Genomic DNA, 15765 nt, shown 5'->3' on the forward strand with positions numbered 1-15765 from the left:
AAGATGTCGCATGTATCAACAGCACAGATAGCAATTTGTACCCCTTAAGAAAGAATGGATTGAGTGTATCCTTATATTTTGATAATCAACAAATGAACAGCTCCAGCACCCATTATATTCTGAGGCATTATCTCTTGAGGAGTATTTCTGCCTGTGGAAGAGGGAAAAAATCAGCAGTCAGGAGCAAACTTCCTTCTTACTTGCTCTCTTATCTTTTGCATTTTCCTTATATGGGTAGGAGCAAAGGAATAATTAGCCCTCAACAGGAAAATTCACTGGTCCTCTAGTAAGATAAGTGGGTGTTATAGATACTTGATTGAATTGCTTTGTGAAGACTCAGAAATTACCTAGTGAATATATAAATATGTGTGTGTGTGTGTTCACATGTGCCTGCTCAGTCTTGTCCAACTCTTTGTGACCTCATGGACTGTAGCCCACCAGGCTCCTCTGTTCATGGGATTCTTTAGGCAAGAATACTGGAATGAGTTGCCATTTCCTTCTCCAGGGAATCTTCCCAAACGAGGGATCAAACCCACGTCTCCTGCATTGGTAGGTGGTTTCTTTACCAGCGAGCCACCTAGGAAGCCAAGTATATAAGTATACCCTGTTTAATTATACCCTGGTGCTGGGAAAGATTGAAGGCAGGAGAAGGGGGCCGACAGAGGATGAGATGGTTTGATGGCATCACCAACTCGATGAGCATGAGTTTGAGTAAACTGGGATTTTGTGATGGACAGGGAAGCCTGGCGTGCTGCAGTCCACGGGGTCACAGAGAGCTGGACATGACTGAGCGACTGAAGTGAACTGTTTAATTAATCCTTGGGACTTTCTAAGTTTACTTCTTAAAATTCCTTCTTCGCTGTGTGTCTCTGAGCTTTTTGTAAAGTCTTCTTAGGAAGTATGTATGTGTGGAACCAATGTAGTAACCTTGAGCAGTGTAAAGATGCACTATCAATAAATAACAGTGAACGGTGAATTGGAGAAGGTTTCCCTGGTAACTCAGCTGGTAAAGAATCCGCCTGCAATGCAGGAGACCCCGGTTTGATCCCTGGGTTGGGAAGATCCCCTGGAGCAGGGAAAGGCCACCTACGCCAGTATTCTGGCCTGGAGAATTCCATGGACTGTATGGTCTATGGGGTTGCAAAGAGTCAGACACGACTGAGCGACTTTCACTTTGACTAATTGGAGAACATTGAAGTTCTCACATTACTTTGGGTTTTCTTGTTATTATGACTGTCAGTGATCAGAAATAGTTTGGAAGTTCAGACTAATGGTTTTATTTTCAGAAAGCTTTATTATTGATCATAGAAACAAATGTAGAGGGCCCCCAAAGAGAGATCTTTTTCTAAAGATTTTCTTTGATTCTAATAAGATATTTAAGGTAAGGATTTCTTTTAAAGTGATGAAAGCCAGTGTGTTGTGAAATCTTAAAATGTAAGCATTTTATCAGAGCATTTTAGCTTTTGTGAAAGGGACACAACAACTTCAGCTTTTTGGGCATGACCTGAGGATTGAGTAGAATCCATTAAGCATTTAACACCGTGACACAGAGATTGTATGATTTTTGGCCCTCAGGAGAAATATAGAACTCAGAACCTGACAAGAATGTCTCATCAGAACCATTATGGATTAATGAACTAAGAAAAGGAGAAAAATTAGGAATTAAAAAGAAGGAACACTCCCTTTCTCTTTACCTAAGTTCCACAAATTCTTTTGTGAAAAGAAATTAAGACAAAAACTAAACATAAGGGCCAAACCCGTAAAACTCTTAGAAGAAAATACAGGGAGAAAGTATCATGACATTCTCTTCGGCAGTGATTTCATGCATATGAAAGCATAAGCAATCAAATAAAAAATAGATAAGCTAGACTTCATGAAAATTAAAAACCTATCTGCATCAAATGGCACTGTGAACAGAGTGAAAAAGTAACTTGAAGAGAGGGAGAACATGTGAAAGTGAAAGTGAAGTCGCTCAGTCGTGTCCAACTCTTAGCGACCCCATGGACTGTAGCCCACCAGGCTCCTCCCTCAATGGGATTCTCCAGGCAAGACTACTGGAGTGGGTTGCCATTTCCTTCTTCAGGGGATCTTCCCGACCCAGGGATCGAACCCGGGTCTCCCGCATTCCAGGCAGATGCTTTAACCTCTGAGCCACCAGGGAAACCCAAATGGCACTGTGAACCGAGTGAAAAAGTAACTTGAAGAAAGGGAGAACATGTTGATATATGTAAATCATATATCTGATTAGAGATTGATGCACAGAATATATGGAAACTCATAGCAGCAACTAACTACTTGACTAAAAAATGGGAAATGGACATAAATAGACATTTCAGTAAAGAAGATATAGAGAATTCCCTGGTGGTCCAATGGTTACAACTTGGGGCTTTCATCGCTGGGCTTGGATTCTACCCTTGGTCCGGGAACTAAGGTTCCACAAGCTGTGTAGTGCAGCTTAAAAAGAGAGAGAGAGAGAGATGTACAAATGGCTTATAAACACATGAGAAGATATTAAATATCTTTAACCATTAGGGAAATGCACATCAAAACCATGATGAGATTCCATCTCTCATGCATTAGATCAGATCAGATCAGTCGCTCAGTCGTGTCCGACTCTTTGCGACCCCATGAATCGCAGCACGCCAGGCCTCCCTGTCCATCACCAACTCCCGGAGTTCACTCAGACTCACGTCCATTGAGTCAGTGATGCCATCCAGGCATCTCATCCTCTATCGTCCCTTTCTCCTCCAGCCCCCAATCCCTCCCAGCATCAGAGTCTTTTCCAATGAGTCAACTCTTCGAATGAGGTGGCCAAAGTACTGGAGTTTCAGCTTTAGCATCATTCCTTCCAAAGAAATCCCAGGGCTGATCTCCTTCAGAATGGAGTGGTTGGATCTCCTTGCAGTCCAAGGGACTCGCAAGAGTCTTCTCCAACACCACAGTTCAAAAGCATCAATTCTTTGGCGCTCAGCCTTCTTCACAGTCCAACTCTCACATCCATACATGACCACAGGAAAAACCATAGCCTTGACTAGACGAACCTTTGTTGGCAAAGTAATATCTCTGCTTTTGAATATGCTATCTAGGTTGGTCATAACTTTCCTTCCAAGGAGTAAGCGTCTTTTAATTTCATGGCTGCAGTCACCATCTGTAGTGATTTTGGAGCCCAGAAAAATAAAGTCTGACACTGTTTCCACTGTTTCCCCATCTGTTTCCCATGAAGTGGTGGGACTGGATGCCATGGTCTTCGTTTTCTAAATGTTGAGCTTTAAGCCAACTTTTTCACTCTCCACTTTCACTTTCATCAAGAGGCTTTTTAGTTCCTCTTCACTTTCTGCCGTAAGGGTGGTGTCATCTGCATATCTGAGGTTATTGATATTTCTCCTGGCAATCTTGATTCCAGCTTGTGTTTCTTCCAGTCCAGCGTTTCTCATGCATTAGGATGGCTATTAGCAAAATAAAATAACAAATATTGATGAGAATGTGGAAAAATTGGAATTCTTGCCCACTGCTGGTGGGAAATGTAGAATGGTGCAGCAGCTGTGAAATATGGTATGGTGATTCCTCAAAAAATTAAACATGGAATTACCATATGACTTAAAAACTCCTCTTCTGGGTATATACCCACAATAAGTGAAAGCAGGGACATGAAAATATGTTTGTCCACCCACACTCATAGAAGCATTGTTCACAGTAGCCAAAACATGGAAGCAACCCAAGTGTCCATTGATAGATGAGTAGATAAATAAAATGTGGTACATACAAACAATGGAATATTCAGCCTGAGAAAGGAACAAAATACTGATAGTTGCTGATACATAGATAAACCTTGAAGACTACTAATATTACTTATTATGAGCCAGTCACAAGAGGACAAGTATTACATGATTCCTTTCATATGAGGCACTTAGTCACATTCATAGAGACAGAAAGTAGAAGCATGGATGCCAGGGGTTGGGAGAAGGGTAAATGGAAAATTATTTAGGTATGGAGTTCCAGTTAGGGAAGATCAAAAAGTTCTTGAAATGGAGGTGATGATTATGCATCAGTGGGGCTGTATATAATGTCAAAGGACTGTGCCTTTTTAAATGGTCAAAATGGTAAATCTTATGTATATTTTGCCACAATAAAAAAGAATCTAACAAATAATGACATAAGAATTATATTAAATGTTCAGTTTTTTAGTTGTTGCATTAGCTTAGCATTCCTCAGTTGAAAATAAACGTTTTTTCTTTCTAGCAACCTCAGGATGAAATGGAACAAAATGGAGCTTTGTTACAGTAAGTATAATGATTTTTGGATTATTGTAGATTTTTAAAAATCATTTTAAAATAAGTCTTTTTCTTTAGAATTTTAGGGTTATTGTATGTTCTTGAATAATTGTCCCTGTAGCAGCATAAATATGTTATTTTACGAACATTCTAGGTAAGTTTTATTTCATGAGCAAAATTGAATCAGGTTAAGTTGATTCTCTGACTTAAGATTATTTAAAAGGCAAATTTGTAGCATAGCATGAAGGAAGAATTTGTAGAGCTTATTGAAATTAGACTTCATAGAACTGTTATATTTAAAGAGACCTTGTCCTTTAAATTTTTTTTAAAAAAACAAGCATGGCGTGTGGACCTCCGGGCATCCCTGAGACTTTCCAGAGGGTCTGTGAGGTCAAAACTATTTTCATAATAATGTCAACACATTATTTGCTTATGTCATGCTTTGACATTTGCATTTATAGTGTTAAAGCAAATGGTGGATAAAATGATGGAGCCTTAGTAGGAATCAGGGCGGGGCACCAAATAGTACTAATAGTCCTGTGTTTTTCCCGGCCGTGTACTTGCAGTTAAAAAAGAAAAAAAAAAAAAAAAAAAAAGGCCAGTTTTACTTAGTGCATTTGATGAAGCAGAAAAGTTGTTAGTTTTATTAAATTTCTACCTTGAATATATATCTTTTTATACTTCTGTTTAAAGTGTGATAGTTAAGAGCACTTGTTTGAGTTACAAGATTTGTAAAAAAAACCCAAAAAACATGGTGTACTTTTTTTAACTTGAAAGAATGACAAACTGGATATTTACGCAAGTAAATGGCAGATATTTTCTTGAACTTTCTGGTAAGATTGGTGGAAATATTTATGAAGGTGACCTTTTTGAAATTTTTGTAATAAAATGTATCAATATAGGGAAGATCTGCATAACTTAACACATGAGTATTTTCTGAAAGACCAATGCGTGATATCACAGCAGCATCCACAGACAAGGGAAAGATCCGGTCACAGGGCAAGACAGACCAATACAGAAGTTGACTGGTTTTGTTTCAGTTTTCACATTTCCAGTAACCTTTAAGGAAATGATTGCTTCTGGAGTCTTGGTATGTCATCTAAAAAGAATACGCACAATTATCCAAAAAGGCTACTAAAGTACTAACTGCATGTCTGTGTGAGGCCAGACTTTTGTAATATACTTCAAATAAAAAAATACATGGCAAAAGATTGAATGTGTTCTAGCAGTTCAGATGGCAGCTGTCTTCCATTAAGCTGAATATTAGAGATTTTTAAAAATGTGAAACTTTCTCACTAACTTTTTTTCATTTTGGAAAATACAATAATTTTAATAAAATATATTAATTTATTAGATTACTAGTTATTTTTAAGTTAATGATTAACATTTTTTTCTCCATCTTAATTTTTAACATGTAAATACAAGTAAATATAAGCCACATAAATAAAAACTCCTTGAGTTCATCACTAATTTTTAAGATTATAAAGGAGTCCAAGGGCCAAAAGTTTGAGAATCACCCTTTTACTGAATATATCAGCAATATAAGTTCATCTTCAGAATTGGAAAAAGAAAAGACTAATACAACATTTATAATCTCACTGCCTGGAGAGAACCATTGTTAACATTTTGGAACATTTTATTTCAGGCTTTCTATATATTTTTGTTTTGTTCGTATTTTCAACCAAGTTGAGATTCGTCTGCAGATAGTTTTGTTTCCTGTTTGTTTGTTTGTTTTTCTTTCTTTCTTTGGCCTCACCATGTAGCTTGCGGAGTCTTAGTTCTCAGACCAGATATCGAGCCCCTGCCCCCTGCAGTGGAAGCCTGGATTCCTGACCACTGGGCCACCAGGGAATTCCTCTTGTTTTTAAATTTTTGAGTAGTAGTTTACCATAATTACTATTTCACATCTTGAATATTTTTTAAAAACATGCATTAATGACCTCATATTTTTTCATTGTATAACTTATTATACTATAATTCATATAATCATTTTTCTCTTATTGGACGTGTATGTTGTTTGCTGCTGCTGCTGCTAAGTCGCTTCAGTCGTGTCCGACGCTGTGCGACCCCATGGACTGCAGCCTACCAGGTTCCTCCGTCCATGGGATTTTCCAGGCAAGAGTACTGGAGTGGGTTGCCGTTGCCTTGTCCTTTAACTGCATAGTGATACACCAATTCAACTTATGCTATGGGGGAAAAACACCGTTTAATGAGACATGAAGACAAAGCACAAACCCGACTAAGGGGACACACGCTGTGGACCACAGCACTGCTATGAGTAGAGCAAGTGGGGGAATGGGGGAGGGGAGGTGGATGGGTAAACTACAGCCTCAGGGGCTGGGGGGGTTCTGGATTGACGACGACTAAGCAGACAACAGGATGAGACAGGAAATCAAAACCAATGATGAAAGCAGACACACTGTCAGAGAACTCCAACAGCAAGGAAAACATACAGAACTGTTCTTTTACAAATACTTGGAAAGAAATCAAGCATGAAACCACAGAGAAATCGTCAAAGAATTTTAAATATCAACTAATTAGCCAATGATGCAAATTATAAAAACAGTGTCAAAAGACCACAAAATGGACTAGTTACCATTGTTACACTAGTCACTGTTGTTTGCAGTCTTATCTAAATATCTGTGCCTAATATAAATAAGTTTTTTAATAACTTAGGTGAAAGTTTGCTCTAATTTCAAAATTCTCTTTTATAATTAAGGAAAAAAAAATCCTGTTGCTGATTCAGACTATGATTTTGTTTTATTTTAGATCAGCTTGTACTCATAATCATACTTTAGGAAAAAAATTGGCATTTTTTCTGTTTGCCTCATGGAAATTATTCTGTATGATCAGTTTCATTTTCAAGATAGCTTATATTGATTGCTTCTATTTTTTAGGCAAGAGAGAATGTTCAATTTATTATTCTTGTTTAGGATTCAAGTAGCTATGCCTGGTGCATGAAAACTGTTCTTAAAACAACTGGAACGAGCAGTTTTTTTTTTTTTTTTAAGGAAGATATCTTGATTGCATTTGTATAGTAAATTAGATTGAGAAAAAAATAGTTTACTGATTGCTTTTCTTCAATCAGCTTTTAATTATCCCAGGGTAGGTGATCAAAATTGTAGATTAAGCATGACCTTTATTTTGCTTGTAATCTCTTCCCTTTAGCATTTCCTACCCTTTTTCCCTTGCTGTGAAATACTACTAAGGTGAATACTGTCTGAGAATTTTCTCATTACTGACTTTCACTTACATCTTAAACTATAATGACAAACTTTAAGTGTATTTGAGGATTTAAATAGCCATGCTACATGAATTAGGGCAAATTTTTCTCTCTCACCCCACCCCTGTATTTGGTAGACAATCATCTCCAAAGTTACTTTCAGATCTAAGTGTACTTTAGCTTGTTTACACTCCTGAAGTTCATTCCTTAATATTCTGGCTCTCTCCAGTTTTGAAGCCATTTGAAATTTACATGTTAATAAATTGGTAGTAATTGTAAAGGTAACTAGAATGATGGAGCAAAGACAAAGCCTATTTGAAATTCCTTTAAATTAAAAAGAAATTTAAATTTATCTGAATGAGAAATAGTAGTTTTTTTTCTACTTAAAATTTTGTATTTATTTATTAATTGATTGACTTTTTTTTTTTTTTCCTGAGGTTTAGAAAAAGTCATCCAGTGTTCACAGTATCATTTCCCCAGGCTGAACTTTCACTGAACCACCGAAGTAGTCTAGGTATGCTTTTATGGTAGAGTCATATAAAATGAATTTGTCTTTGCCTAAAAATAGAAGCCTTAGTTAGGTATGGATTTTTTTTACAACTAGGCTGGTCTATTGTAATTGCTGCCATACACGTTTACATATGAAATCAGTGTTGCTGTTGACCTTGGATCGTGCTGCTTGAAGCTGCTCATATGAGAAGCAGCTCAGGTGCAGTCAATACTTGCTCCTCCATATGTCTGCTCTTTTACTTGCAACTCAGGGGCTCAAGTTTAAAAACAGTGTTTGTTTTCTCTGTTCATAGCAGGCCATTTGCTTGATTTTAGCTGTATTAGAGGATGGCTGTCTTTCTCTTTGAAGTGTCTCCTAAGTATGTTGTATGACAGTGTAGAAAATATTCTTAGTGGTCATTAAAACCTTGTATTATAAGAAAAGGTACAAGGACATGATAGTTGAAATTGAAAAGTTAAGTTTTAAAAGTTCTGCCCTCTCCTGTTATGTTGCCACTAGAACAATAGAATTACCACTTATGCCCAGCACCAACTCTCAACTAGGTATTCCTTGTGCCTGGAGTTTGGTCTGTAATATTATTTATTCATTATTTTAACAAATATGTATTGAGCCTGCTGAGTGCCAGGCATATGGATGCTATGGGTGTACAAATGCCAAGTAAACCAGGGATCCTAAAAGGATAGCTGATCTGGAGCTTGAAGGTAGGATGGATCTGAACCATCTTACCATTGGTGGAAAACAAAAATGTTTTCAAGGGTGTCTGGGGGCAATGCTAAAAGGATAAAGAGCTAGATCAGTTGTGCTCCCACTGTCCAACCTGTGGCAAATTAGCTGAGGAAAAAAACGAACAATGCTTTTGGTTTATGGAAATAAGTTTGTGAAAAAAACCATGAGTTCATGTACTCAAAAAATGTTAGCAATGTAGTCTTTCTCTCTCTCTCTCTCTATATATATATAAACTGTAGCAAAATGTGTAAAAAATTTTGACTTTAAGAAGTAAAGATTTTTTTTTCCTTTTTTTATTATTATTATTTTTTTTACTTTAAAATATTGTATTGGTTTTGCCATACATCAACTTTTATTTTTTTTTTAATTAAAAAAAATTTTTTTTTATTTTTTTAAATTTTATTTTATTTTTAAACTTTACATAATTGTATTAGTTTTGCCAAATATCAAAATGAATCCGCCACAGGTATACATGTGAATACATGTACATTTAGGACATTTCCTGATTCCTTTTGGCCCTTACATGAATGTTCCTTTTATGCTTAACTCAACCACATTCATTCATTTAAATTCTATTACATATAATGGAGAAGATGATGACACTGAGAAAGCAGATATGATTTTTCCTCATGTAGCTGCAGATACTTAGAAGGACTCAGCCAGAGTAGAGAGGTTTTTGTTTTTTTGTTGTTTTTAATAATTTTATTTATTTCTGTTTCTGGCTGCCCTAGGTCTTTGGTGCTGTACGTGGGCTTTTTGTGGTTGCTTGGGGGCTATCTGTTGTGGTACTTGGGCTTCTCATTGCAGTGGCTTCTCTTTTATTGAGGAACGTGGTCTCTAGGGCTTGCAGGCTTCAGTAGCTGTGGCATACGGGCTCAGTAGTTGTGCACAGGGGCTTAGTTGCTCCACTGCCCATGGGCTCTTCCCGAACCAGGGATCAAACCCATATCTCCTGTATGGGCAGGCAGAGTCTTTATCACTGAGCCACCAGGGAAGCCAGAGGGATTGGTTTTTAATTCGACTAATCCCAAATAATTATCATTTTACCTTGCTTCATGTGAAATATTTCTTAAGGAATGGAAGAATTTCACAACTTTATTGCTAACATGATACTTTTAATAAATTTGTATAACATGTATAAAATATTTGATATATCTCATGCATGTCTGAGGAAATCATTTCAAGTTATGTGATTAAGAAATGCTGAGTGAGACAATATGTTTTATTGTTTTAATAAAACTGGAATGAAAACATATAATGTTATCTTCTAGGACCTGAGGCTGAAAATCTTGAAGTGTTAACACACCCAGAAAAGGTTTGTCTGTATAATGGAAATTAGCTATTCAGATCTTGGGTTTAGATTTTTTAAAATTATATTAATAAGTATCAAGCCCATTTAAGTTTTCCCCTAAGCAGAAATGTGACTAGACCATTTCAATAGAATTGTGTAACAGCCCATTTCAGTGTTGTTGTTGTTGTTGTTGTTTTTTAAGGGGAATCATTTTCCAATATTTTTCATGAAAACTCATATAAATCCTTCTTTGGAATAAAGCAGGCTTTTACTGTTCACAAGGTAATTTGTGAATTGCAAAAGTTTTTATCCCCTACATTCCCCTATTCAATCTGGGCTGCCTCAGACAGAAAGCATGAGGACACTTTTCTTACATCTGTAGTGGAAACCCATTTCAGTATTTATTCTGGTCTCTAATGAAATAGAATTTTATTGATCTGTACTTCTTTTCTGGCATTGTCAGTCTTTTATTCATTATCTAGAGGAGGAGAATATAATATCAGATTAATTGCTGAGGTAATATAGCAAAAATGCATTCTGTTGCCTTGTTTATTACCCGGAAAAGAATGTGTCTATAAACCCATTTCAGTGTTTTTTTTTAAAGGGGACTAATTTTCCAATGCTTTCCTTATAAACTCTTATAAATCCTTCTTTGGAATAAAGCAGGCTTTTACTGTTCACAAGATTTTTTGTGAATTGGAAATATTTTTTCCCCCTGTATTCCCCCATTCAATCTGGGCTGCCAAAGACAGACAGAAAGCATGAGGACACTTTTCTTACATCTATTACCCTCTTTCTTTTGATATTTCCTATTGGATAGTGCTTTCTCATCTTCCAGTTGCTACTTGATAAACATGTACTGAGTGCTTGTTTTGGCTTTGCTTTCTGCTTGGTGCTATGGGAAATCAGAGGACGATAAGACTGGCTCCGTCCATAACAGACTCCAACAGCAAAGGACCTCCCCAGGCCAACCCTGTCATAGCTGTGCCTTACTTCATCTCAGGTATACCTTAGCAGTCCCACCTCTATGCCTTTGTTCAAGTCAGGAGCCAGAAAGCAAGAGAAAGCATAACATTTGGAATTACATAGGTTGCATTCTAAGGGAAGTATGTCATTTACATGTGTGATATATGGAAAATGATACTCACTTCATAGACTTACAATGAGGGCTGTGAGCAATGATAGCTCATGGTGTTTGGTACTAGTTGGTGCTTAAGAAATGTGTGTTTTTCTCTTCTTTTATTCCTTCACAAATCATTAATTTCTGGCTTAAGTACCATCTCGTTGGATCTGTCTCAGATGACTTTAGTGATCTTGACCAAAGTAACTGCTCCCTCTCTATCTAGCGTTCATTATTTACTCTGTCAGTATTTACCTATCACTTGCCTCCTATGACATTAATATATTTGAGAGAAAGGATTTTTGGAGCAAAGAAGTTTAGAGAGCACTGTATGCCAGAGTCTCCTCAGAGATTGATAACGCATGTTCTGAAAAGTCTTGAGGTAAAGAAACCTATTTAACCAATTTTAGGCTATCTTGAAAACTCTTTACTGCCTCCTCTTTTTCTGCTCCAGAAAACTTATTCTTGTAACACTAGGGCTATGGTTTACGCTATTAATTTGAGTTAGTGCAGTGTTTTTGATGTTGTCTATAGTTTATTTAATGTCATGTGTTAGTTAATGCCTTCAATTTTAATTTAGGAGTTAAGTTCCTTTAGGGCAGAGTTCAATTCAATATATATGTAAGTTTTATTTGATTTAGGACCTTGAGTTTAGTAGATATAAGGATTTCAGATAGGAAGGAAAGCTTGAACATGTTTAAAGAACGGGTAGGGTCCAGTTCTTCAGTTTCTTCTAAATTTCTTTTATCTTTCAGAGCAACTTACAGGTTGCGTTGCTAACAAGTAAATATATCTTCTTAAGCTCTGCATGCTATGTACAGAGAATATAAATGGTAGCAGGTGGAAAAGGAGGAGAGGGAGAATAAAATGTTCTTCACTTCTCTTATTCAAATCAGAGTATTAGAGGGCTTACAAATTACAGTGCAGTGGTGTGTCAGTGAAGGGGGACTTGATTTTTAGAAACAGGCAAAAGTCACTGAAACCCATTCTGTTATTTAAGGCTATGCAAATTAACAATCTGACATGTTGAAAAATAGCTTAGTGCCTTTAAGCTATTGAAACTGATATTCTTGAATGGCTTATAAATGATTTTAAAAGCACTTTCAAAGAAGAAGTCTAATAATATTTTGATCACTGGAAATATTTTGAGAACAAATCTGTTCTCAAAATAGTTTTGTAGTTTTGTGCTTTTTGTTTAAAATAACCACAGGTCAGAACCATTGATTTATAGCAGAGCTGATAATATTTTCATAGATCTGTGTCTTCATTTCTCCTTTTCTCCCCAATGACCTCCTGTCCTTTGGCCTTTTTACTTCACATTTACATATTCATACAGAGGTGGGGAACAAAAAGAAGGTGAAACTACACCAATTTTGTTCCTGGTTAATAGTTTTAATAAAATTTAATAGGGATTTTTAGCAAGGGAGAATTTTTCAACCATTAAGTGCAGTGAAGTTTTTAGGTTATCTGTTAATTTAACTATCCATGTTATGTTATCTCTGCCTCTTCCCGTAGCCCAGATAATTTAAACTTAAATGAATAGATAATTTGTCATCTGTAATTATGGTCCAGCCAGTTTTACCCTTGATTCACTATTAAATGTTTAACCATGGGTTCACTGTCATTAGTAATTTGGTATCAGTTCAGTTCAGTTCAGTCACTCAGTCGTGTCTGACTCTTTGCAACCCCATGAATAGCAGCATGCCAGGCCTCCCTGTCCATCACCAACTCCTGGAGTTCACTCAAACTCAAGTTCATCGAGTCAGTGATGCCATCCAGCCATCTCATCCTCTGTCGTCCCCTTCTCCTCCTGCCCCCAATTCCCCCCAGCATCAGGGTCTTTTCCAATGAGTCAACTCTTCGCATGAGGTGGCCAAAGTATTGGAGTTTCAGCTTCAGCATCAGTCCTTCTAATGGACACCCAGGACTGATCTCCTTTAGAATGGACTGGTTGGATCTCCTTGCAGTCCAAGGGACTCTCAAGAGTCTTCTCCAACACCACAGTTCAAAAGCATCAATTCTTCGGCACTCAACTTTCTTCGCAGTCCAATTCTCACATCCATACATGACCACTGGAAAAACCGTAGCCTTGTCTAGATGGAACTTTGTTGGCAAAGTAATATCTCTGCTTTTCAATATACTATATAGGTTGGTCATAACTTTCCTTCTAAGGAGTAAGCGTCTTTTAATTTCATGGCTGCAGTCACCATCTGCAGTGATTTTGGAGCACAAAAAAATTAAGTCTTACACTGTTTTCACTGTTTCCCCATCTATTTCCCATGAAGTGATGGGATCAGATGCCATGATCTTAGTTTTCTGAATGTTGAGCTTTAAGCCAACTGTTTCACTCTCCTCTTTCACTTTCATCAAGAGGCTTTTTAGTTCCTCTTCACTTTCTGCCATAAGTGTGGTGTCATCTGCATATCTGAGGTGATTGATATTTCTCCCGACAATCTTGATTCCAGCTTGTGCTTCTTCCAGCCCAGCGTTTCTCATGATGTTCTCTGCATATAAGTTAAATAAGCAGGATGATAATATACAGCCTTGACGTAATCCTTTTCCTATTTGGAGGAAGTAATAAAGAATATTTATATTTATGGAAAGGAGGAAAGTTGATAAAGCTTTTTAGTGGAACTTAGCAACATGGTGAACTAGAAAACTATAACATTTTCATTTTAAACACTTTTTGGTATATGTACTAATAATATAACTTCTATTTGGAATATATAGGAACTTAGTAGAAACAGAGACTCTGCTGAAATAAGCCTTCTCTCAAATACTTCTATTAAAGAATCTGATACATTTGCTGTAAAGGAGAAGTCATTATTAGAGCCAGAGAAGGAGCCTAGTGAGGAAGGCGCATTGACCATGACTTCGGAAGAAAACAAAGATGAAGAAAGCTCTCTTGAAACTTTTGTATCTGCCTTAGAAAGGATACTCACATCACCAGAAATCAGCCAGGAGGAAAGACTGTTTAGAATAATGAATGATGTTGAACCTAGAGAGCTGGTGAACCCATTGAGCAACTCTTCGAGCTCCATATCAATACCTTTGACATGTCACAGAGATTTTCTAGAAGACCCAAAGGATGATGCATTGCCAGTTGAGGTATCAACAGCCTTAAACACGTTGTCAGATGCCAAGGTGGAACCCATCTGTCACAGGAAAGAGGGAGGCATCAGTCTTGGTGCTGGAAATGAATGTTCAGGAGTGGAGCCCGGTATGTCTCAGACTGATGAAGACTGTACACAGATAGCAGAGGTGAATTTTGAGACTCTTTGTTCTACTCCACCATTTGAACAAGATTCCAAGTTAGCTGAGCAGCAGGACAAGCATCTTCCAGTGCAGCAAGTAAGTGTAAGTATGAACCGACAATTTTACCTTTTATAGTGATGTTTAACGAGTCTTCATTGCCCATACACTTTATTTTAAATTCAAACCTTCTACCTAAACAACAACTTTTTGACTTTGAAGCTTATAGTGATCTTTTGAAAAGTTCCCAGGGTAGAGTTTTCAAGGAGTTGAAAGTTAAAATAGTCAAGTTTATCCTCTGAAAACCTGAGAAGATATATCTTTATCACATTGCTTATATAGTTGAAAGAAAAAATTCTTTCTCAGACTTTTTCCCTGTTAGCTCAGAAAATCACTGTGTCTACCTGAGTGCAAAGTAGAGGTAAGATACCCCATGTTAATTTCTAGTTGGACATAAATGCAGTTGGTCTTCCAGGAGAGGGAAATGTAGTTGGTCTGCCTGGCCTCAGTACGGCTTTGCTTTTCGTGGCTGAGGATACTGTCTGGTGACACAGTTTGGTTTAGAGTACCTGGACTTTTGTGCTGGGAGACCCTCCAGTGCCTATCACTTAACCAACTTACCAACTCTTCGTGTTGGCAATTTTTTCTTGATTATAATAGTAATACATCCTCATTATATATATAAAAAAATCAAACATTACAGTAAGAGGAAGTCTCCGACAATTCCACTTACCAGAGATAATTGTTAACCATTTACTGTATGTCTCCATTTTTTCTATGTACAGTCTCTCTAAGTTTATTTTATATAAATGGGATTCTGTTATACATAGTGCTTTGTAACTTATTTTTAAATTTTAATGATATATCTTGGTTATCTTTCTATGTCCATGAATGTAGCACTACTTGTTGTTGTTTAGTCACTAAGTCGTGTCTGACTCTTTGTGACCCCATGGACTGTAGCCCGCCAGGCTCCTCTGTCCAAGGGGTTTTCCAAGCAAGAATACTGGAGTGGGTTGCCATTTCCTTCTCCAGATAGCACTACTTAAGTCTTATTATTTGTTGAGTGGTATTCCACTGTGTGGGCATATATATATTGTGTGTATAAAATAATACATATAATTTATTTAACCAATTCACTAGGTCATTTGGATTTTTTTCTTTTTTCCTTCTGGGTCTTACCAAAATGCTCTTCTGAACATTTCTTGAAAGGTTTAAATAACATGATACTGCTGCTGCTGCTGCTAAGTCGCTTCAGTCGTGTCCGACTCTGTGCGACCCCATAGACTGCAGCCCACCAGGCTCCCCCGTCCCTGGGATTCTCCAGGCAAGAACACTGGAGTGGGTTGCCATTTCCTTCTCCAATGCATGAAA

The 15765-nt window shown here is 37.2% G+C and overlaps 1 protein-coding gene and 1 non-coding gene across 2 annotated transcripts in view; one reads left to right on the forward strand and one right to left on the reverse strand.

The window, feature by feature from the left end:
• ANKRD31 (ankyrin repeat domain 31) overlaps nucleotides 1-15765 on the forward strand; it is a 128882-nt gene that overhangs the window by 13661 nt on the left and 99456 nt on the right. Inside the window, exons 5-8 of the mRNA XM_025296392.3 lie at nucleotides 4240-4280; nucleotides 7932-8008; nucleotides 10003-10046; nucleotides 13873-14493. Coding sequence (XP_025152177.3) covers nucleotides 4240-4280; nucleotides 7932-8008; nucleotides 10003-10046; nucleotides 13873-14493 — 783 coding nt within the window. The remainder of the gene's footprint in view (nucleotides 1-4239; nucleotides 4281-7931; nucleotides 8009-10002; nucleotides 10047-13872; nucleotides 14494-15765) is intronic.
• On the reverse strand, nucleotides 10736-10880 carry LOC112577869. Its single transcript, XR_003102071.1, has one exon. It is a non-coding gene; the product is annotated as a small nucleolar RNA SNORA31 (small nucleolar RNA).

Source organism: Bubalus bubalis, chromosome 11 (assembly GCF_019923935.1).
Source record: "Bubalus bubalis isolate 160015118507 breed Murrah chromosome 11, NDDB_SH_1, whole genome shotgun sequence".
Lineage (NCBI taxonomy): Eukaryota > Metazoa > Chordata > Mammalia > Artiodactyla > Bovidae > Bubalus > Bubalus bubalis.